Below are 22,802 nucleotides of genomic sequence, written 5' to 3' on the forward strand. Positions count from 1 at the left end.
ACCCTGTTCAATGTGTCCTGAGTATCCCACAGCTCCCTCATGCTCAGTATGTCCACACTGAATTCTTCATTTGTCTTATCTCCTATTCCATCTCACTCAACTGGCTTTTCCTGTTGTGGTTATTTCTGTTGATGGTTTTCCAAACTATAAATATTATCTGTGAATCTCCTCTCTGCCTCCTAATTGCTTTTACTTACCAAGTACTGTGTACATTACCTCGATTACTTTCCTCCCATTGGAGGCCACTGGAGGGAAGTTGGGGTTCCTATGGCCAGAATCCTCACTGAACTTAAACCACTTGATAATGTAACTGGCCTGTTGCTAGGCTACCGCTTCCACACCCATAGAGAATTAGCTATTATTGCACTATGTAGAGAGCTTGGCCTAGTGCTCTGGGCAGAGGCAGAGATGCTAGTGCTTGACCTACCACTGGAGAACAAGCTGTGTAATAAACCCTTTCACCCCAAGAACGTTCTACTGTCATTTCTTTGGTCACACTGAATCCATAGCAAACTTTCCAGGGGCTGATACCCATTGGCAAGACACCCACTGCTCTGTTGGCCTCCCTCATTCCTGTCCTAAACCACTGCAGCAGGGTCTAACCTGTCCTCCCTGCTTTCAGAACCCTCTTCATATACTACCTGAGCTGCCGGACGATTCTTCCAGAACAGGGTTCTGACCAAGTCACTGCATGCTTAAAGTCTTTCACAGGCTCTTCATGGCCTCTGCAATTAAGTTGTAATCTTCACCTGGGCACTGAAGTGAGAGGGTCTAAGGAAGACAACTTATGGCTGCTCCCAACAGTAGTAGCTGAGGGACAGACCACATTCTCTCCTGAAAGTAAATGGATACAGCTGAAGACAGTGTGTTAGAATCAAATCATGGAGGGCTTCAGTGATGAATGTGATGAATGTGAAAATATAGAGTGTTGATTTGTTAGGGATGTCAATAAAGTTCTTGTTGTTCTTAGGTGGGAAAGGTGTGTACATACAAGAGGTTGTGAATAGTATCATTATGGAGGTACCCAGGAAACCTGAGTTTCCTTTTGACCATTGACACCCTGCATGATCTTCCCACACAGGGGCCTGAGTGTCCCTATGAACTCTGATCCCTAAGGGGTTTTCCAGCTCTAGAAACGTCTGTCTAGCTCTGAAAAGGTGGTGTATTGGCTGCCAAAAAGTCTATTATGTAAAAGGAGATATATTCGCCTCTTTATAAAAATACTATGGGGGAGAAAAATCAGAGTGGATTTGAATCAATTATATTTAGGTCAGGCAGTTTTAAAGGAGAAAATAATCCAGGCTGGGTAAGTTAACAAATACAATTTTTTCTAAAGCCAGTACACAGCTGTAAAAAGAATGCAGTCTTTCCATCAATCCTGTTAGCGAGGTAATTAATGCAGAATTCTCATGCCCATTTTTAAAATGAGGAAAGTGAGGTTCGGCTGGGAGTGAGGCAGCGCTGATTCTCGTTTCCGTTTACCAATGAGAAAACTGATGTTCAGAAAACCTAACTTTGCCTTTTCCGTAATCGACCATTCGTTACCTCCCCACGTCACCTCGCCTCGGTTTCAGCACTGGAGTGCCCTCAGAGGCGGCGGCCCCGAAGGCTGAGCAGGGACGCCCGCTGTCAGCTGTCAACTCTTCCGCCTCCGGGCGGCTCGCGGAGCTTACCGCCCAGCCCAGCGGCGCAGCCGGGGTCACGAGTTTTCCTCAGGGACCCGCCCCTCCTGCGCCTGACTGGATAGCTCATAAACCATTGCTGTCCTCTGATTGGTGGTTACCTCTTCGGGCCTCTAACTCCGCCTCGACCAGCCGGATATAGGAGCAGGGTTCCGCTTCCGCCCTCCCCCTCCTCCCGCCTGTCGTCTGGTAGCCGCCGGCACCAGAGCTGCCGCTGCGGGGCGTGGTGTCGGTGGGTCGGTTGGTTTGTCGCTTGACTGCCCGTCATGGCTGAGTTAGATCCGTTTGGCGCCCCCGCCGGCGGCCCCGCTCTGGGGAACGGGGTGGCTGGTGCCGGCGAAGAAGACCCGGCCGCGGCCTTCTTGGCGCAGCAGGAGAGCGAAATTGCGGGCATCGAGAACGACGAGGCCTTCGCCATCCTGGACGGCGGCGCCCCTGGGCCCCAGCCGCACGGAGAGCCGCCGGGGGGTCCGGGTGAGAGGGCGGCGCGTTTGGGGCGGGAAGGCCTGTTTGGAATCTCGGTCCAGCGTGGGCCTGAGACCTCCGTAGCTTGCCCCTTGCTGAACTGGGAGGTTGAGTAGGAGTGCGGGGAGGAAACTAGCCCCCGGCCCGGTCATGCCGAAACCCAGGCCCGGGTAGCCCGTTTGTTCTGAGTGTGTGAGCGCTCCTGGCGCGAGCCGGGCGAGGAAGCAAAGAAAATAGTGTGACAGGCTGAGGATCCCGAAGAAACCCTTTCAATTCAGGAACTTTTCATCGAGCGCTTGGTGCGCCTAAAGCCTGGACTCTGAAGAACCGCCGCATTGGCGCAGTTTGGCCGGACTTAGGGGCAAGTCTGAGCCCGGCACGTACCAGTTATTAGGAAGGGAGGATAGAAAAAAATAAGAAAAGTAGTAACGTTTTTGAGACATACGGACAAAAATGGCAATGCCGTTCAGCATTTAAACACTCACAGTGTACAGAATGTCGGGTTATGGGAGAAAAAGACCAAGTCAGGAAGGATGGTCCAGCCCTGGAGAAAGACACTCTGGCCAAAGAGGGATAAGTTTTACTGATCGTCGAATATATTACTAGGACTTCTGGAGCTCTGCTTCCTCTAGGAACAGCTTTGGTAGGCAGTGTTGCCTGAGCAGAATTTAAGATTAGCTTGGGCTAGTCTTCCAAGAGGTGACTAGAGAGTTTAGTGTGGCTTTTTCCCAAAGTCAGACAAACAAAAAAAGCCCACATGGTATGATGCCAACTTGACCTTTGGATGCCTTAAGTGCGTGTGATGCTTAGGATTGTCGTGGTGGATGAAGGGATGTGTGAAAGAGGCTTTTTCAGTAATACAAGGAAGTAGGAAATTAGAAGAAATAAGGGTTGGTGTTTCGTTTACTTAAAAGAAATTCCAATTATAGGAGAATAAGGCCCTGGTGGGGCAAATAGGAGTGTTTATACTACCCTAAACTCAAACCTTACGGGGGCAGGCAGGTAACAAATGAGACATGCTGAGGCTTTGGTGCACTAGAGCAGTGAGTGCTTTTTAGGGAGTGGAGTTGGTGATACTGCTAGCTGTCTCCTAGGCAAATCAGCCCCCCATTAAGAATTTAATTAAAAACGTCATATACCTGAAAATGCAATTTATAGCAAGCTGGTTGGACTGAACTGGGTTGTCCTGGGAAATGAAGTTGGCGTTAAGTGATGAGAGTTTTGTTGTTGGGTGTTCTTTAATATTTGCCTGAGAATCAAAATGTATTTTTTAGAGGCCTAGTTTACCTCCCTGGTTTCATAGAAAACTTGAGTCTTACAGAGAAATGACTTGCTTAAGCAGAAAGGGCAAGTTAATAGCCAAGCTCCAAGTTTACTCACCCCTAGATGGCCCCATATTCTGATTCAGCAGAGGTGTTGTGGGATAAGAGTTGCCATTTCTGAAAGGCAGCTGTGGCTGCCCTGGGTAGGACAGAATTGGGAGAATCAGGACGTACAGTTAGAAGACTGTCCTGACTTGAGAACAGTTCCTTTTGCTCCTTATGTGATGTATACCGAGTGCCTAGCACGGCATCTGGTACAGAATAGATACTCACAAAGGAATGGGCAAAAAATGTCAGGTCCATGGGTCCTGTTTGGAACTGGCAGGGCTTGGTGATGGGCAGTTTGGAGAGGTAAAAGGGAGAGAATAGAATTGGATATGTGGGCCCCTTGTGCATTGAACTATCAGCAAGGGGAAGGAAGGAATGACTGCTGAGTTAGTTCCTAGGAAGGCCTTTTCTTAGTGACCTAAGCATTTAGTGACTGATCTCTGACAGTGTAGTTGAAGTTGTAATAATGCAGTGGTCAGCATTTCCTTTGGGGATTACAGAACTAGTCGGACACTATCTTGGCACTGTAGTGGTTAAGATTTGGGCCTTGGGCAACTTGTATAACCACCACCACCTCAAGGTGCAAAAATGTACACCGCACCACATCACATAGGGTTGCTGGGATTACATTAGCCCGGAGTACCTGGCCGCTTTTACTCTTTGGGAGTAGGGAGAGAAAGGCATTATAAGGCCTGTGGGCTTTGGGGTGAGGAGGGAGCACTGTATCTGATGTGTTATTACCAGAGAGAGAGAGGCAGGAGACTCTGCGATAAAGGAGAGGAACATGTCTAAACTATCTCCCAGCCTTGGGGAAACTCCCATGGATGATGTGGGCAGGCAAAAACCAGAAGGCCCGAGCTTTGGATGACTCCCTTAGTTGTTTGGTGATCTGGAGAAGAGACATAAGTGTGAAGGTGGGAGGTAACCAGCTGGGTGCAGTGGCCTGTGGGGAGGTGGGGGGAAGTATTGACAAAGAACAAGTGGGCAGGAAAGAGGCAGCCTAAGTGTAGAGCTGTTGAAAAGCCCTCAGTCATGAGTGCTAAGGAGGGAAGAGTTAGAATGGTTAAGGAGCTACTGAGAGGGTAGGGCAATGAGGCACCACTGTTTGTTTCTGGCAAGTCCTGACTTGGAGGAGAAGAAGGCAGAGTGGAACATGAATGAAAGGAAGGCTTTCTGAGGAAGGAGAGTAATTCTTGGTACCAGTGGAGAGAAGTTCAGGGAAATCTCGTGCATGCTATTAAGTAATACTATACATTACAGTATACTAGGTTCTCTCTGCACTTCTTGTTCCATGCAGTTAACTGTGGGCTGAGTGGTAGTGTCCTGTTTCAGATGAGAACTGATTATCATGGAAGTTACGTAGTAGTCCTAAGGTACAAGCTAGTACATGGCTCGCTGGAATTCAGACCCTCTGCTCAACCTCCAGTGGTTGGGGAACATGGGAAGTTGAAGATGGGCTTGGGACTGTCTTTACTCTCTGGAAACATATTCTGGCTCTCATTTCTGTCTGGGGTTCCTGAGATACCCGGAAAGTTTTCCTTCTGGAACAACCAGTTGCTTAGCTTAGTTGTCCTAAAAAATAAAGGCCCTAGATGTCCTTTCTGCATGTTTCTGTAGCAACAGACAAACCTTTTGACTTGGGCCCCTCGAATGTCAGTACAGTAGTACAGTTACTAGTAAGAGCACAAAGCACTTGCCAGTGGGTCAGGATATGAGTTTTCGGACCTACAGACCAGTATAGCATGTGACTTAGAAGAAGGCATGGGATGAGAATTGTTCTAGTTTTTGTGTGGGAACTAGTGATCAAAGTCTCTCTTACTGGGAATGGCCCTAGGCTGGAATACATTAACTGGATAGTTGGTGTATTAGGTGTAATATATTGACCAGAATGTAGGCCTGGCCAGACCAGTCATTGTAGGCTCTAGGATTTAAAATGATCTCACACTCTTCTATTTTACATAAAAATAAATTCCAGGTGGATTAAAGAGAGGTGGTTTTTTTTTAGTACCCAAGGAAAAGTAAATCCTTATCTTAGAGTAGGGAAGACGTTCAGCATAAAAGCAGATAGAGAAATCATAAAGGAAAAATCAGTAGTGTCTATATACAGTTAGTTCTAGGTGTTACATATAAACCATATAAAAAGACAGTGGGGAAAATATTTTCAATATGAGAAGATAGATAATACCACAGAGAGAATACTTGGAGGTCAAGACAGAAAAATGTGTAAAACTCCAACACAGTAAGAAAGAAAATCAAATGTCAGATATAAAATCACCTCACAGGACATAAGATTGGCACAGCAAAGCCACCTTGACTTTTTTTCCTATTAACAAAAATCTTAAAACACTATAAAACTCAGTCTCTAGTATCAGTGAATGTCTGAGAAATGGGGCCCTAAAGTGCTGATGGTATTAATATAAATGGTAGGCCAAGGGGCAAATTTGGTGTTTAGAAGTCTTTTAAATGTATATCCTATGACCCAGCAATTCTACATCAAGGAATTCATTAGCAAGGAGCAATTGAATATGCCCTCCAAGTACTATTAATAGTTTTTTGGTAAATTTTGTACTTCTAAAACTTAGTAGAATACTTTAAAAATTATATATAGGTGGCACACTAACAGCTTGTAGTAAAAAAACCACCGACAGAACTCTAAGAAACTCATTTTTGTACTATTGTATGTAAAGCATAGGAGTAAAATAACTAGGGAAATTAAGAAAAGTATGAGAAATAGTTGAAATAATCAAGATACATAATCAGCATTTGAAACATAGATCAAAGTTAAGGTCGGTTGGTAAATGCTTAGGTCCTGTGATTTGTATTCATGTATCGGATTATCAGATGATCTTTCTTCTGGCTTCCTGGCCTGCTCAGGTATTGCACCACTTTTTTAAAGGTTGATTCTCTCATAATAAATGCATATAGTATTTTCCTTCCATATCTTAACATAACTTTAAGAGAGAAAATACTGTCATTAATTATCTGCCCTTTCAGAAACACCTTATCACCTTTCAAGGAACTAGGTGTGTATTCTGAGGTCAAAGTGCTGGAACGTACAGGAGGATGATTGGGAGAAGCAAGAGAACCAAAAGAATGGATAAAATGTTAGGGTTTATTTGGAAAATAGGTAGTTCTTTGGGTTTAATTGGAGAACCAAGACCAGAGGAGTGGTTTGATGAAATCTTTGCTGGTTAAAAGGAAAGAATGAGGCTGAGAGCACCCTGCCCCAGGCCTTTAGGACAGCTAAACTATTTACCTGCCCTGCCCTCTGAGGGCCTCCTAACTGCGGCGCCTTCCTGTCCATTGCAGGCTCATCTCTCCTCTTCCCTCTCCCGCCCCATGCAGTAAGATAGATGATCACTGCAGTTTGAAAACATTTGGACAAAATGATAGAGGTCCTACCCGGATAGTCGGTAGTAAATGTGGGCCCACCAATAATTACAGAAAACAATCTGTAGGTGGATGCTAGATTCTTACGGTACCATTACTGAGGCTTCAGGGTAAAGCAGAGCAACCATCCCAGAAGGATGGTGTGCCACCCTCGGCAGACTGCCTCTCAGTGATGGCTGTTGGGTCAGGGGAGGGGTTAGAAACAGGCCCATCAGGTAACTGAATTAGTGAGACACAATGGAGTTTTTTTTGTAATGGGGCTATTGGGGACAAATTGATCTAGCTTGCTGCCTGTAAAGGCTACCTTCAGTTCACACAGTTGTTGCCAGTTCAGGAACATAGGCCCAGTATTGCCAGACCTTCTGCCTGCCTGCCTCTCTTTGCCAAAACCTGGAAATATGGATTTTGTAAAATTTATTGATCTGGTACTTTGTATTTTAAATGAAATATGTTTAGCCTGTGGATCACCATTTTGTACTGTGAGGACTGATAGGCTCTAAGTCTTAGACATTTTACATATTGCTGAAACGGACTTTGAGATAGCTCATGAATAATTAATTGTGCCCATAAGACTGGACTGTACAGTGCACTTGGGGTTTTTGTAACTTGCATCCTTGAAAACACTGGCTTAATTCGGTATGCCCAAATCTTATGTTCTGAACTGATTCCAAGGAGGTCAGAGGAATCACTAAGAAGTTTCAACTATAGATCTCTAGGTGCCAAACTACTCCAGGCACAGGACAGGCAGTCCTAACTCCCCCAGAGAGCACATGAAGTTGCATGTCTGCTCAGTGGAAATGATTCCAGCCACACTTTGCCTTTTCTATAACTTACATAGACACACTATTGCTTTATGAGGCTCTTTGGCCAGGCTTCCCGTGTGCTATTCCTCTAAGCCAGAAAACAATGTCAAAAGCTTTTGGACTTGGAAGCATGGGGCAGATTTATCCATGTTGGTGAAGTCATTTGTGCACAATATAAGCACATCTCAGTTTCATTAACTAGAAAGTTGTTCATTGGTATGTCTAGTACCTAGCACAGGGGCAGCATTTAGGAACTTACACTACTGTATTCACTCCATAACCCTTTGGCTTAGCATTTGACCAGCCCTGAGTAACAGATTGAAATCTTATGTCTTACAGATGCTGTTGATGGTGTGATGAATGGCGAATACTACCAGGTACAGAGTACTCTTGATTATACTGAATTACAGGGGTTGAGAGTCTTCCTTTCCTGTGATATGAATTGACTGACCTAGAATTTGACTTTCCTGGATTTATTTATTAGTAGCTGGTATATTACCTGCCAAGTTGGAAAGATTTGAAGAGAAGCAACATTGACAGCATTCTTTTCAAATGTTACTGATTTGGCCCTAGTGTTAACTTCATCTGAAGAAATGACCCGTGGTGGTGGTGGTGGTGGTGGGGATGGCTAACTTAAACACTATATGCCATGTACTGTGTCAGGCACTGCTTATTCTTCATTTTATTTAATTCTCAAAACCACCCAAGGGACCTATACTCCTGTTACTTCTGTTTTACAGATGAATAAAATGGGGTACACAGGTTAAATCAGCAATCTAAAAGTAGCAGGTAGTATGTGGTGAGGCCAGCACATTTGAACCTTTTAGATCGTATTGGGGGTCGGGGTGGCTGCTGTTTTGTGATGATGACTGTTACTGTCCCTCTGTATCATGAAGCTTTTGGTTGCCAGCCCACGTTGCATTGGCTTCAACTAGACAAGTTACTAGTTTATGTAACAGAAAGAGCTCTGAGGTAAGCGAGGTGTCCTCAGACTGGGACTGGGACTGGGACTCAGTTCCTCTAGGTTCCTGGCTGTGCTTGCTGAGTATATTTGCACTCGCTTTTCACAGTGGTGTACTGGCTGCAGCACTTCCAGGCCTCACACGCACGTCATGTAGTCTGGAACCAGATGGAGGTTTCTTCTCTCCCAGCCTCCCAGCAAAAGCCCTGCATTTACCTGTAGACCAACCAGGAGGAATCTGTAGCCTGGGGGAATAGTGTGGCACTTTACTTATGCCTGAGTTTCTGCTCATTCTTCAATCAATCAGTTGGCACAATTAGCCTAACTGGTTGAAACCAGGGGTGGACTTTTTCTGTAAAACTTTGTTTTAAGCTTTTTTAAGCTTTGTGGGTCATGAGGCCTCTGTCAGACTATTCTGTTACTATAAAGTGAAAGCATTCACAGAAAGTTATGTAAATGAACTGGCTTGACTGTGTTCCAGTAAAATTTAATTACAAAAACAGGTGGTTGGCTTGGACTGTAGTTTCTGGATCCCAGGTTTAGTGCTTTGCCTTCAGAGTGAGACAGAAGGGTTCAGACTGTGGCTTTGACCCTGTCTAGCGTGAATTTGAACATGTTATTTCTCTGAGCCTCAATTTAATTACCCAACTGTGAAATGTGAATAAAAATTTGCTTTGCAAGGTGTTTGGGAGATAAAGCTTTTATGTGCCCAACACATGGAAAGTGCTAATATGTTAGTTATTAATACTTTAAATAATTCTCTTTCCGTCGTTGTTGTCTGGTTAGGTAAACCTGATACTGTTCCCTAGTTCAACAGGTGAAAGATTCTCTAAAAGTTAAATACAATTATAGTTGAGTTTTTGTCAGTTTGTTTATTAGCTCCTAGATCTTAACCTGCCATTGAGAGTCTGTCCTCCTACCCCCTGTATTGTGACTCCCATTTGTTTGCTTTTTAAAGATTCTTCCTTGGTGTGACTCTAGTTAAACTATGCGTTTTCTTTTGGACTTTTTTCCCCCTACAGTTCACTATACTTTGATTAGGTGGTATTAAGTGACCTTTTTCCTGTGTTGTATGATAGCATTTAGAAGTTCTAGGATCTAGGCCTTGCTGTGCTGGGTACTTACCTGTTACTTTGAAGAAAGCGCATAATAATCTGTGTGTTAAGTGAGGAAACTAAAACTTATAACACTATTTCCTAGTGAGCTGTTAGACACCTCCCTGACTTTTCATCTCTCCCACTCATGTCCCACTTGATAACAGGCGGGATAATAACTACCCTGCCTGCCGCGAGGTTGTAAGGATTAAGTGCGGTAATGTCACGAGCTCCCTGTTGGTGTGTAAAGGTTGTGTTGTTGCTTTTAAGGTAATCCTTTAACATCTTACAACAGCCCTTAGGGCTGTTAACCAGGGGTTCTGACTTGAATGAAGCACATTTCAGAAAGGAGGTTCTGGTACTGATAGAGCACAATTATGTTTTGTGTTAAGGAGAGTAATGGTCCAACAGACAGTTATGCAGCTATTTCACAAGTGGATCGATTGCAGTCAGAGCCTGAAAGTATCCGTAAATGGAGAGAAGAGCAGATGGAGCGCTTGGAAGCCCTTGGTAAGGAATCCCTTTCTCTCTTTGGATGTCTGTTTTCCATGCAGTAGTTGACCTTGACTCTACTTTTGTCCTTTTTTAACTTGAATTAGCCATCATGTCCTTGTTTAGTCTTTGGGAAGATACCTTTCTCATTTTGAATGTCACCAGGCCACCCACCAGGAAATGCTTAATCGCAGGCCGTTGTGTGAGGATTAGGGCAGCCCAGAGAGCCACTGTGTGCCTCCTCTCAGGAAGCACAGTTGTGCTCTGGGAAGAGCCCTGGACTTGGAGTGAAGACTGGGTTCAAGGCCCAGCCTTAACTCTTAGTAGCTGTGGGCATTTGGTTGCTCAAATCTTGCAGTCTGTTGCCTCATCTGTGGAATAAGGTCAGTGTTACCATCCCCAAAGGTCATCTGAGATGATATCTGTGAGAGTGCTTTGTAAACTGGAAGGTATTCTATCCATGTGAGAGACTTCATAGCTCACTTATCATTTGAAGGCTGAATTTAAGGTAACGCTTAAGAGGTAACGAGGTTTGTTAGGAAACATGTACAATTTGGTTTTCTTACCTTAATATCACTGTAAGGTAAGCTTTTACATTTTTATGGCCAAGCACCTTGAGGCTCACAGAATGTTTTTGAATCACACAGCTAAGAAGTGGTAGAGTAAGAATTTCAGCTTATGTCTGCACTGCCTCAGAGTCCATACCCATTCCATAGCCACCGTGCATTCAGTATACACCATCTCCCAGGCAGGCTCGGCCTGAGAACAGTCCCAGCCAGCTTGGCTTTGGTGAGGAGCTTGTGTAGATGGAGTGTCAGCTACTTACTGGTCAAGATCAGAGAAAACTTGGTATCTACATGTGGGTTGGAGAAATATGGCAGAAGGTGGGGCTGTTATCCACAGAATATTCTCAACATAAAATTTCAAACAGAATAGTTGAAAGAGTAAAATGAACAAGTGTGCACCCCTTGGATTCTGTAATTTACATTTTGCCATACTGGGTTATCTTTATACAAATGAGGCATGTATGTGTGTTGTATATTTTATACACACACATGCACACACACGTGTTGTGATTACACACACAACTGTTTTCTCTGATCTGCTTTAAGATACATACTTCATACCTAAATATTTTATTGTACATCTAGAAATAACAACATTCTATGTGACCATAATGTCTGCATTATTATTCCTCTTTGGGAACCACTGAACTAGTTAAATATATGACTCATTTTTCAGATGGGGTAACTGATACCTAGAAATAGGGAGGGACTTGGCACAGATAACATCCAGTTACAGGCATACTGTGGAGATAAATTACAGGTTTGATTCCAGACCACTGAGATAAAGTGAGTATCCCAATACAGCAAGTCGAATGAATTTTTAGGTTTCCCAGTATATATAAAAGTTATGAGTTTACTGTGCTGTAGTCTATTAAGTGGGCAATAGCGTTACATCTTAAAAAACAGACGTAGCTCAGTTAAAAAATTTATTGCTAGAAATGCTGATCATCAGAGTTTTCAGGGAGTCATAATCACTGCTAATGTATCACCATAACAAATTTAATAATGAAAGTTAGAAATATTGTGATAGTTATCAAAATATGACACTGAGACATGAAGTGAGCAAATGCTGTTTGAAAAATGGTGCCAGTTCACTTATTAGAAGCAGGGTTGCCACCAACCTTCAGTCTTTTAAAAAAAAACTGCAAAGTGCAGTAATGTGGAGGGCAATAAACTGATGTCTGCCTGTAGGGCCAAGTCTGTTCTCTCTCAAGCCCAGTTTGTGTGGCTTTCAGAACAATGGGCACCCTTAGGTTTGGATCTTCACAGCACTACCCAGTAATAATTTCTTGGTGATGGAAATATTCTCTCTCTACTGTCCATCATAGCACCCACTAGCCACATGTGGCAGTTAAGCACTTGAAATATGACTAGTATGACTGAGACATTGAATTTTAAATTTTGTTGAATTTTAATAAATAGCCACGTGTGGCTCATAGCTACTGTACTAGATGGTGCTGCTTTAGAAAGATGAAAATAGGTCTTCCCGGGGCTGGCAGCATTGGTCCTGGCTTGTTCTTCTGTATCTCTGAGTAAGCTGGAGGCAAGACTTAGCTGGTGTTAGTACTACTGGAGTATTTTTTTATGTTACAGAACCCGACTTTAGCTTTTCTCTTTCCCCCAAGTTTAGCAGTTTGTCTTTTTCATGGAGAGAGTACACTTTAGTGCCCGGAAAATGGCATTTTCTTTGTCAGTGTCCAATTTGGGCACTTTGGGAATACTGCATGAAGTGGTGTTTTCTTAACTCAAGATGCTTCTTGAGGGAAGTCAAACATTTGGCTTTGCATTCCAGTTGATTCAAATTAAGCTGGTCATGAACTAGATGTTTCTTCAGTTTCACCTTTTTTCCTTGCAAGCACTATGAGAAAGCACAAGGTGCTAAAGATAGAGACCCTGTGTCCGTGGGTTTCCGCTTACCTGCTGGCTGCATTCTCAGGTACAGTGTAATCAGTATGACCTACTAATGAGGATGGGCAGCATGCCTGCCCACCAAGGGGCCTCTTCATCCTGCCTTCCCTCTCCCCCCTCCCTGACACAGAGAGTTTGTATTATTACTTGGATCTTTGTCCCATCAAACTACATAAGCGTTTAAGAACTCTAAAATTCTTATGGTCAGTGTCACTTTATAAATGTGTAAAAGCAAGAAGACAACTTAAAGGGACTGTTTTATGCAGTAACTACAATCTGTGCAGATGGTCACAATTTTTATTTAGATTAATTTTGCAGGGATAAGTTTCCATGATTTTCTGTTCCTAATATATAACATTTTAAAAAATAATCATTACTTTACACCCAAAGACAATACTCTCCAGTCAAAAAGCAATTTTTTGGAAGTAATTTCACTACTCTTGAAAAGCAGGCTTCACATTTTAATTTTGACGTTTTTCAGTGTCTTATCCACATGGCACCGACAGCTGCAGCATCTCTTGTTGCTGCATGGCGCCCTCCATTCCACATACACTTCCTGCCGCTGGCAGACACGCATTAGAAGTTTACTGTATGTATTTGAGTCATCATTGGAAAATGTGTATAATATTCTTCTGAGCGATAGGTTCACCTTCTGCTAAGTTAGATAACAAGGTAAAAAGTTCTTTATAATCTGAAACTTTGAGTTTCTCGCTGGCATTAGGCTCTTTCTCGTAGTTCCAGACCCGGCCTTCTGTAGGTTGTTACTACAAGACCTTCCTTGCAAAGGTCCTAAAAATGCCCCCACATTCTTATTTCCTTCCCTTCAGGTGGTCACTTTCCACCACCGGCTCAGCTCTGCACTGTCTGCTTTTATCTGGGTCACTGATGGCCACCTTTTAGTCACATTTTGTGATTGTTTCTAGGTTTACTTCCCTTTCTCTCTCTCTCTTTGAGTAAGAATGTGTACTTTACAATCAGAGCTGGGTTTGGGTCTTAGCTCTGCCACTTACTGTAAACTTGAGGAATGTTACCCAGACTTTCTGAGCTGTAGTTTTTTTCACTGTTGAATTAGTGGAACTGGAGTTTACCTTCTTAGGATTATTGTAAAGATTAAATAAGATAATTCAGTGAGGTATAAACAGCTGCCAGAGAGGACATTCTTAAGAACATGGTTAAAGTATCAGGGTAACTTCAAGTGTCAGCCGCAGCAATAGCTATGACCTGTATTTCTTTCTCTCCCACTATCTACTGACATACATCTATCTCTTGAGCTAAATGGCTTAGGGAAATTCACTTTTGTCATGAGAAACTTTGTGTTTGGGACTTCAGTCTGGCAAACCTGCTAGGTGGGCACTTTCTCTAATTTCTAGAACCTCTTGCGTAACTATTGATAATGATTCCCCACTCCACTCCACCCCTTGCACTTCTTTCTGTTGGAGTTTCTTTAGTTCTGTCTTAACTCTGCCATGAACTCTGCAGTCTAAGCAGGAATAGGTATTTTTGTGGTCTCTCCAACTCTGATATCAGTTTTCTACTATTCCCTGTTCCTGAATCATCTCTACCTCTATTAATTTTCCTAATAACTCCCTGCTTCATAGAAGTGATTCTACCATAGTCAAGAGAGTGAGTGCCACCTTGTGTTTTATAAAACCATGAACAAACCTGGAGTGTAGAATATAGTTTGTGAGATTTTTGTTATAAGATTATCTGACATGAATAGTCCTCCCTGAACTAATATTGGCAGCATTATTAAAGAACCATCCATTACTGCTTTTTCCACACTCTCTCTCTCTCTCTCTGAAAGAGCAAAACCAAAAGAAAACAAAACTTGGGATTCACTGAAGTGTCAGTGGACTGGGATTAAATCTGGAAAACAGAATTCTGTCTTCCCTCCCGGCTATTTTCCCTCCAGCACACACATGTGCACACAGCATAAGTTGAAGACCAAAATAAACTGACAAAATGAACTTTAGTTTGTGTTTTGCTTCATGTGTATTGTCTGTCTCTTTCTTGCCTTCAAAGATGCCAATTCTCGGAAGCAAGAAGCAGAGTGGAAGGAAAAAGCAATAAGGGAGCTGGAAGAGTGGTATGCAAGGCAGGACGAGCAGTTACAGAAAACAAAAGCAAACAACAGGTTGGTCCTTGGTGCTTCTAGCACAGCTTGTTTTCCAAGATTGAATCAAATCCATTTCCAACAGCCAGTGTAGGTTCTCAAATGCTGACTCTTGATGTGAAAATGCCTTTGCAGGTTTTCAAAGAAGTGCTTGAAGCAGTGTTGCGCGTCTCTTGGATCTTGTGAACATAATTCATCCTGTCATTTAGCCATCCCATTTGTAGTGAATTTTGCTTTGCAACTAAGAGTTTGGTTAGTATGTGCCACCTGTAATGGTATGGTGCAGTAGAAGGAAAAGTTAGCATGTATCAAGTCCATGTGTAAATATGTAACCCTGAAATGAGAGGCTGCTTTCATGCAGATACCAGGATCTCAGTACTTGGAGGTGATTATAGACTTGGTCAAGTTGCATCACCTAAATGCAGCTCTGCCCTCTGAAAGCTGCTGCACAAAGGAGTCTGTTAGCAGGGAAATGTGCTTTGTAATTAGGTAGCCGAGGATGTTCCAAAACAGTGACTTCAGAATTAAGGGTTCTGAGTACTTGACTGTGTCTAAGAAAACCTTGAATTGACTTTTTAAAAATGCTCTTTTCAAATTTACACACTCACTGAAGGTTAAGTAGTGGTGGGGAGAAAACACATTGATTCTCATACCAACCAACCAGCAGCTGTGGTCTTTAATGCTCTGCACTTCACATCCAGTAGGAAGTAGTTCAGAGAATGAGGCCTCCAGAGGAAGGGCTGCCTGCCTTGCAGTAGGCTGATGGGCTTGCTTTCCCTGCTGGATTCAGCCCAGCTCTGATGAAATGGTCACTTCACTCACTTCAGTGGAAAGATAGGCCAGACTGGGCCTGGGGTCATTCTTAATTTTCAGGGTAAAGAGTCTTAGGTTCCTGTCCTTAGAGGCAGAAGTTAGTTTAAATGCCCTTCTCTCTGGCAACTCTGAGATGGAAATCTGCCAGAAAATAGGGAGCTGACGGCCTTGCCAGCCAGCCTGTGCCATTGTGGGGCACCTGCGGCAGAACAGAGGGAATATTGTGTACAGCAGCCTTCAGCTACCTGTCTCCTGTTAGGCCGTCCTGGATTCTGCCAGCTTCCCCTCAGATGTCAGGCTGGCACCTCTGTCCTGGCCACCTTCCTGGGGGGCTGTACTTTCTAGGGGTGCCTGTTGGGTTCCATTTACAGTTCTGTGAAGAGTATGGTGGGGATCTGCTGTCTGGTCTGGGTGTTGAGTCCCTGAGGATAGCATCAGCTATCAGGCTGCTGCTGGACCTGTGGTCAGTTTGAAGTGCTGACAGGTCCAGGCTCCTTTATGCTGTGCTTGTTCAAGATGATTTCCCTTAGATGCATGTTCAGATCTTTAAAGAAAGATGAGGAATGCTTTGTGCAAGCGCCATATAAGGCCCTGTTTACTCTAATGAAATTGCTTCCTTAATCTCTCTAAAGTGCTTGGTAAGACCAGGCTGACCCTCTTATGTTCAGGGCCCCTCGTGCTTAAGCAAATTGACATACAGATTCTGAGCCTTTAAAAATGATTGTGTTGGGAGCAGGCTTCCCACTGCAGAACTTTTTCAAGCCAGTTTTGCTAAATTGTCTGTGTACAGGATGGGTTGTCCTTGGAGAGATAGTCACACCTGTTAGGACCTCAATCGGAAAGGTGTTAGTCCCTCCAGGCATTGCTTGAGGGTTTTGCTTGGATGCTCTCATAAGTGAACCTCTCAAGTTCCAGAGGGGGAAGAAACTTAAACTCACTGCTCATCGAGAATGCAGACCTGTTTGGAAACCAGGTCACTCGGCTTGCAGAAGCCTTATGGCACAGGGCTGACCGCGGGTGTGCAAAGCTAGTGGCACACTAGCTCCTGTCACCAGAGTCCCAAGACAGAACGAATAGTTTTCCTGTTCCAGTCTTTGGTGGTCTGGGGTGGAAGCCATTACACAACCGTTTTGGGGGTTCTTCCAGTGGCACTACCCTCCCCTGGGGACTCTGGCCTTGCAGACTGCACCCCCTTCTCTTCTATCCATCAGAAGTCTGGTTTTGGGGACTTTGCCTTTAATGTTTGAACATTTGAGTCCTGTGGGACTAAAGGAGTAAGTCCCATTTATATATGTAAAGTGACTCATCTTTCTCATTGTCTGTCTACGCCTAAATAGTGACTATTTTGAGAAAAGAAAATGCTCATTTCAGGCAGGTGTCATTCTTCCTGGGAGACTTGTACAGGAGCTAGATGTTTAGAGTGATCACAGAGATAAGGCACAGACCTTCCTAAGAAGGGCCAGGGGAGTAGCAAGGGCCTGTTGATTGAGTGTTTCATCAGGCCTCCTGCCTTCCACATACCCTTAAAGCTTCAGGAGTTTATCTGTGCCAGGCACTGTGTGGGGTGATTGTCAGTCCATACAATGAATATCCCTCCTTTTTACCCCAAATTGGGGCCTAAATACCACTGTGCAGGAGCCATGAATTATTGACAACCCGTGGAAAAGAATTCTTTGCAAAGGAGCTGGTGACTGGCTTCTACAGTTAGACCAGTTTACTCATCAAGAACAATCCCAACCATGTTTCTTTCCAAAACCATAGTGGAAACGTTTCCCTGTTGACACGTAGCTTTGGTGCAGACGTTTCACCTCTTCTAAGACTTGTAAAAGTTTGGGGAATCCATGATCTCAGTGATGACAAATGCTTTTTCCATGCCCACTCCAGGCTGCTTGTATGTGTGGGCCTCCTGAGCACCTTCAGTCAGGCCCAGGCATTCATCCCCCTTCCTGCTGGCCTGACTCAAGGTTGCCGCATTCAGGCTTCTCTGATGGGCGAAGAGCCAGCAGGTGGAAGGGCTGCCTGTGGGGGGGGGGGGGGGGTGATGTCCGTTGGTTCTGGATCTCTGGCCTTGACAGGGCTAGGCTGTTACCCCCAAGCTCTTGAGTCTTGGGACTGGCTGCAAAGGTGCAGAACCTGACAGTCAAGCTATTGTTGTCTTAGTGCTGCCTTGACAGGAGTCATTAAGCTTTTACTTTCTCTTATAGAAGTGAGGGCAAGTTCATATTGATTATGTTTAGCCCTTTCTGTAAACCAAAAGGATTCCTGGTTTACAAGCTGGCCTGCCTTTCCTTTCCCTCCCCTCATTCTGCTCAAAACTAACCTCTGTTTTCCTGTGGACTCGTTTTTGAATTAAAATAAGGCTGTTCTTTTTGCTTTCTTTAGTTTTCCACAGACACCTATGTGTAAACAAACGGGAAACAAGGAAGGAAATGTGTGAGTTTAAAAATAAACTGAAGCTAAAATTACTAGAATTTCCCTTCAAATAAATATGTGAGCTTAAGTTAATAGCAGGCATGATTATATTTTTAAAATGTCCCTTCTATTCCTGTGCCCCAAACCAGCCTGGCAAAGGACAGGGTGAGACTTCCTTGAAGGTCCCAGCCCACCACAGTGGACCAGGTGGGCTGTCTGGGCCCAGGTTTTCAGCCTGGCCAGCGTGTCCCCTTCAGTGTAAGCTCCTCTACTCTGTATGTCCCTTTTTCCTTCCTGTCCCAGAGCCCTGCCATTTTGATCATTCCTGATGTGAGTTAGGGAAGGATTAAGTTCTGGCTTCTGGGCTGCACCTTGTCCCCTTTAAGACCACCATGGACTGAGCAGACAGCTCTGTGTTCAGGAACAGTAATGCAGTGCTGGAGCCAGGCCCCCTGCTGCATTCTTTCGACCACCATGGACTGAGCAGACAGCTCTGTGTTCAGGAACAGTAATGCAGTGCTGGAGCCAGGCCCCCTGCTGCATTCTTTCTACCAGACCATTTGCCTCCAGCTGCTCTTCTCTAAGGTGGGGATTTTGAAATAAGCCTGGGTTCCCAGGATACAGAAAATTGATCCCACCTGGCCAGTGTGGCGAAGCAGTGGTCAGGTAATCCAGGCTGTGTGGTGTCTGGCACTCATGCACCCACAGGGGTTATGGAGGCCAGCAGGAAGGTGGCATGACTTCTTGAGCACACAGGCTGGGAAGCAGTGTGAACACTAAGTGAAAAGAGCCAGGCAGCCTTCATTATGAGTTCTACTTGCTGCTGAGAAAATTGTTCTCTAGGCCACCTTCCCTCGTCTGTAAAGCTGGTGAGAACACTAGGTATCCTAGGCTATTGGGGCTGGGGAGTGAATGGACACAGTGGCTATAAAAAGGCCCATAAGTGGGTGCTCAGGAAATGCTGGTGGTTGCTTGGATAAGACCAAGGGGAAGAGGCTGGCAGCTCTCACCTTGGAGAACCTGTGGGTAAAGCCAGCAGGAGAGTGTGCCCACTGGACTCCACAGTGCTGGAAGCCGTGTTGGGTTAGGATGGTGCCTCGGGAGTAGCTCCCTCTGTTGTGCATTTGAGATGTTTCTGCTTCTCAATGTTCTCTCTTTTTTCCTGCCTGCTTGCCTGCCTTTTGGACCTCTTGCTGTCTAGGGTGGCAGACGAAGCTTTCTACAAACAACCCTTCGCTGACGTGATTGGTTATGTGTATGTTGCAAAACTAATTCCTTTTCTTGTTTTGATTTAACTTTTTTGTTTAGAGTTAATGCTTTTTATGTCAAGAGTTGCTTTGCTTTTTAAATTATTTCAAATTGGCACTGTGGGGACTGCCTAAGAGTTGATAAGCTGGGGGTATGCATTGACTGTCTTGCAGAACACAACTCCCTGCAACTCGGGTTGCCATTTTTTGTATTCAGGATTTTGGAGGGAAGGAAGAAAGCTGACTCCCTTTCAAACTGGGTCAGTTGTGATCTTGTCTGGGAAGGCTTTGGGCCTGGGGTAGGCGCTGTTCTGGTGTTGCCACCATGGCTGCTGCCCCGTGGGGGTGGAAGGCCAGGTTAGGAGCCAGTGTGGACAGCATTTTCTACATTGGTTCCTTCAGAGAACCAAGGGCTTGACTGCCCCTCCCTCAGGGCAGAAGAGTCGGAGCAGAGAGGGTTGGCTCTGTGTTCTTACATGTCAGTCATTCAGTGGCCGGCTTCTGAGGCCATGTCCGCTTACCCAGGCACAAAGAGGCCCCCAGCTTTTCGAGGTCACGAGAGCCAGAGCTGTCTGATATGGGCCACTTTAGCACCCCCCAACCCCCAAAGAAAACTACATCTTCTCTGGAAGTTTGTTTTCTGAGGATTCTTGATATCAAAGCAATATTGCTGAAGACTTGGAAACACTTTTTGCTGTTCCCTTCTCAAAAATTAGGACCAGCTTTTGATACATAAGATAGATGAGGGTGAACAACAGGCTGTCTGTAGAGTCTGTGACCTTGAGCTGTTCATCCTGTTGAAAGAACTGGATTTCCTGGGCCCCCACATACATTGGCAACGAGCCTTGTGAAATGCTGGACTTACAGGTGGTGTTGGGTTTGATTTTTGCACATTCTCTCTGGAGTAGCAATGGAGACTGGAAAGGCCGAGTCTGGGTTTGCTGGCCAGCAGGCTGGCCCAGCAGAGCCAGCTTGCACATTCCCAGGCAGAGAGTGTGGCAAGGGCATGTCCAGCTTACTGACCATCTGCATTGAGCTCATTCTCATTTTCTGTATCTGACCTAAAGTTTCTCTCCTTGTTCTCTTCTCTTCACCTTTAAGCACAAACATAAACCATCCTTGCTACAGCCTAGAACAGTTAAGTAAATCTTTCTCCCTGCCCCTAACTGTGTGTGCCATGTTGTAGTGGCTCTGCGCTTCAGCAGTGTTTGCCACGGCCATCCCTGTGAGAGTGCCACCCTGTCCCCACAGACCAGTCATCTCCATTGCTTCTGCTTTGCCCGTGATGCTTGCTGGAGTAGATGACTAGTGTGTCTTTCTTCCTCTTAACCACTGTCCTTTTGGGCTGTAGCTCCCACCAGTTAGTTCCCAGCCTGGGGGTGGGTGGGCTGACCTTGACATCAAAGGGGTTGGAGTAGCATCCTACCAAAAAGCAACTAACATTGGTTGGTTCTCCAGCCACTGGGTGCCCACCCCTGCCAGTGTGTGTGCCCTGTGTGGCCCAGCATGCCTGGCTGGAGGGACCAGGGCCAACTTCCGGCTGAATTGGAGAATGTCCTAACAAATCCCCTTCCAGAATGGCTGTCTCTAGTGCCTGCCAGCATGGGAGCTTTGTTGTGAATTCCTTTTGATCTGCCCTGTTTCTCTCCAGCCTTAGGAAAAAATCCAGGGGCTATCGTGCAGTGACCTGTGGGCTTTTTAGAAGTCTCTAAAGTGACTGAAACTCAGAACAGCCCAACATCCACTGCTGTTGAAGTTCTTGACCAGCCTGCTGCTTTGCTCCTGTTAATGAAGGCAGTGCATAGCTGGCTAAGGACCTGCTTTTTTAATGCTCTGTTTCAGTAGAGACAGAGAGAGAGAGAGAACCAAACACCTGTATTCCAACATTTTACACAGCAGTCCAGGCACCCTGTGCCTAGGAAAGCTGGCCACATGTCTGGTCCTGAGTCTGATCCCGGCCAGGGGCTGTTACTCTTTGGAATATCAGAATGCCTATTTAGGTTGAGCATGAAGAGGCCGTCACTTCCTTAACATGGCTCGGGAGCTCACAGGGGCTTCCACATTAAACCAACATGTTCTGTTGTTGCTTCCAGGGCAGCAGAAGAAGCCTTTGTAAACGACATTGATGAGTCGTCCCCAGGCACTGAGTGGGAACGGGTGGCCCGGCTGTGTGACTTTAACCCCAAGTCCAGCAAGCAGGCCAAAGACATCTCCCGCATGCGCTCTGTGCTCATCTCTCTCAAGCAGGCCCCCCTGGTGCACTGAAGAGTGTCCCTATGGAAACACGACACCTGCAATATTTCAGTCCTACTCAGTGAAGCTCTTCACAGTAATTGGATTAATTACGTTGAGTTCTATTGGACCAAATCTTTTGTCTTAAGAGTTGATCACTGTTTGTGATTGCATGTTTCCTTCAACTGTGTTCTCCCTGGCACTCAGAGAGGAGGAAGGGAGGGGAGCCTCCCAACAGTAGCCTCAACCTGTGCATTGTTCTGAGAATAAATTTCTGTTTCAAACAATAAGCATGAAGCTCCATTATTGACCTCAGGGTTTGGAGTGAGGTTGGAAGGGATGAAGAGGCACAGCCACTGGGCACCCACTCCTGCTTTGAACTAAAATAGCTCTACACTTAAGTTTTCAGCAGGATTCTGTGGATGTTTTTCTTTGAAAAGGGAGTTCCGTGGCTAAAATTTAACCCCTCCTTACCCACCTAAGACTGAACTGTGTCCCCCAGATGGCTCGTTTGTCCCTGTCCCTTACTCTAGGGTCTTGGGTAGTACCGTTGACCCTTGAACGATGTAGGCCGACCCTCATGGTCAACAATCAGCATGGTAACACTGACTCCCTAAAAATATCATTTACTACCATAAAAAGTCAACAGTAGGTTATTAGAAATAAGTTTTTAATTTTTTATATTTCTTGGCAATGCAGTTTGCAAGTTTTTTTTCAAATTATCACAAAAATTTTTCTACTAACATTTATTGGGGAAAAAAAAACCCAGTGTAAAAGTGGACCCGTGCAGTCCAAACCCATGTTGCTCAAGGGTCAACTGTTTTAGCAGGGGTCTCTCAGGGGCATATAGACCCAAGTGAGACCTTTAGTCCTTTGGATTCAGCCCCTAAATCTGGGTCAGGATGGCATTAGTGTGTGGCTATAGCCCCATTACTCTGTATTGCTGGAGCATACACTGGGTTCTGTGCCATCTCTAGCACTTTCTGCTCATATTTCTATTGTCAAATCCATCTAGACCTTGCTTGTCAATATGGTAGCCACTAGGCACATATGATTATATTTAATTAAAATACATTTCTAGCCCTAGGTGTCACATGATCAGTGGCCACATGTAGTTAAGTAGCATCCGAGTTGTATAACAGATTACAGAACATATCCATCATCACAGAAAGTTCTCAGCCATACTAATCTACACAATAGGTACTCCATTCAGGCATCAACACATTCATTCATTATCTGCCCTCAACCTATCAA

General features: G+C 44.8%; 1 protein-coding gene across 3 annotated transcripts; it reads left to right on the forward strand.

The window, feature by feature from the left end:
* Positions 1–1,840: 1,840 nt before the first annotated feature.
* CLTA (clathrin light chain A) lies at positions 1,841–21,838 on the forward strand. Of its 3 annotated transcripts, XM_036888407.2 has the most exons (7): positions 1,841–2,156; positions 8,050–8,087; positions 10,158–10,275; positions 14,754–14,865; positions 19,271–19,324; positions 20,418–20,453; positions 21,410–21,838. In XM_036888407.2, exons 1-7 carry the CDS (start codon positions 1,949–1,951, stop codon positions 21,579–21,581), a joined length of 738 nt encoding a protein of 245 aa, XP_036744302.1. In that variant the 5' UTR covers positions 1,841–1,948; the 3' UTR covers positions 21,582–21,838. The 3 variants fall into 3 exon arrangements, with proteins under 3 accessions (XP_036744302.1, XP_036744304.1, XP_036744305.1); XM_036888409.2 differs by lacking the exon at positions 19,271–19,324; XM_036888410.2 differs by lacking the exons at positions 19,271–19,324; positions 20,418–20,453 and having other exon boundaries at positions 1,842–2,156.
* Positions 21,839–22,802: the final 964 nt, after the last annotated feature.

This window comes from Manis pentadactyla, chromosome 3 (genome assembly GCF_030020395.1).
Source record: "Manis pentadactyla isolate mManPen7 chromosome 3, mManPen7.hap1, whole genome shotgun sequence".
NCBI classification, from domain to species: Eukaryota; Metazoa; Chordata; class Mammalia; order Pholidota; family Manidae; genus Manis; species Manis pentadactyla.

Bases quoted from the DNA above. Each gene is read 5' to 3' on its own strand.
- CLTA (XM_036888407.2), top strand. From the start codon at position 1,949: ATGGCTGAGTTAGATCCGTTTGGCGCCCCCGCCGGCGGCCCCGCTCTG. The intron at 8,088-10,157 runs GTACAGAGTACT...TTTTGTGTTAAG, and splicing joins TGAATGGCGAATACTACCAG to GAGAGTAATGGTCCAACAGA. The intron at 10,276-14,753 runs GTAAGGAATCCC...TTGCCTTCAAAG, and splicing joins GGAGCGCTTGGAAGCCCTTG to ATGCCAATTCTCGGAAGCAA.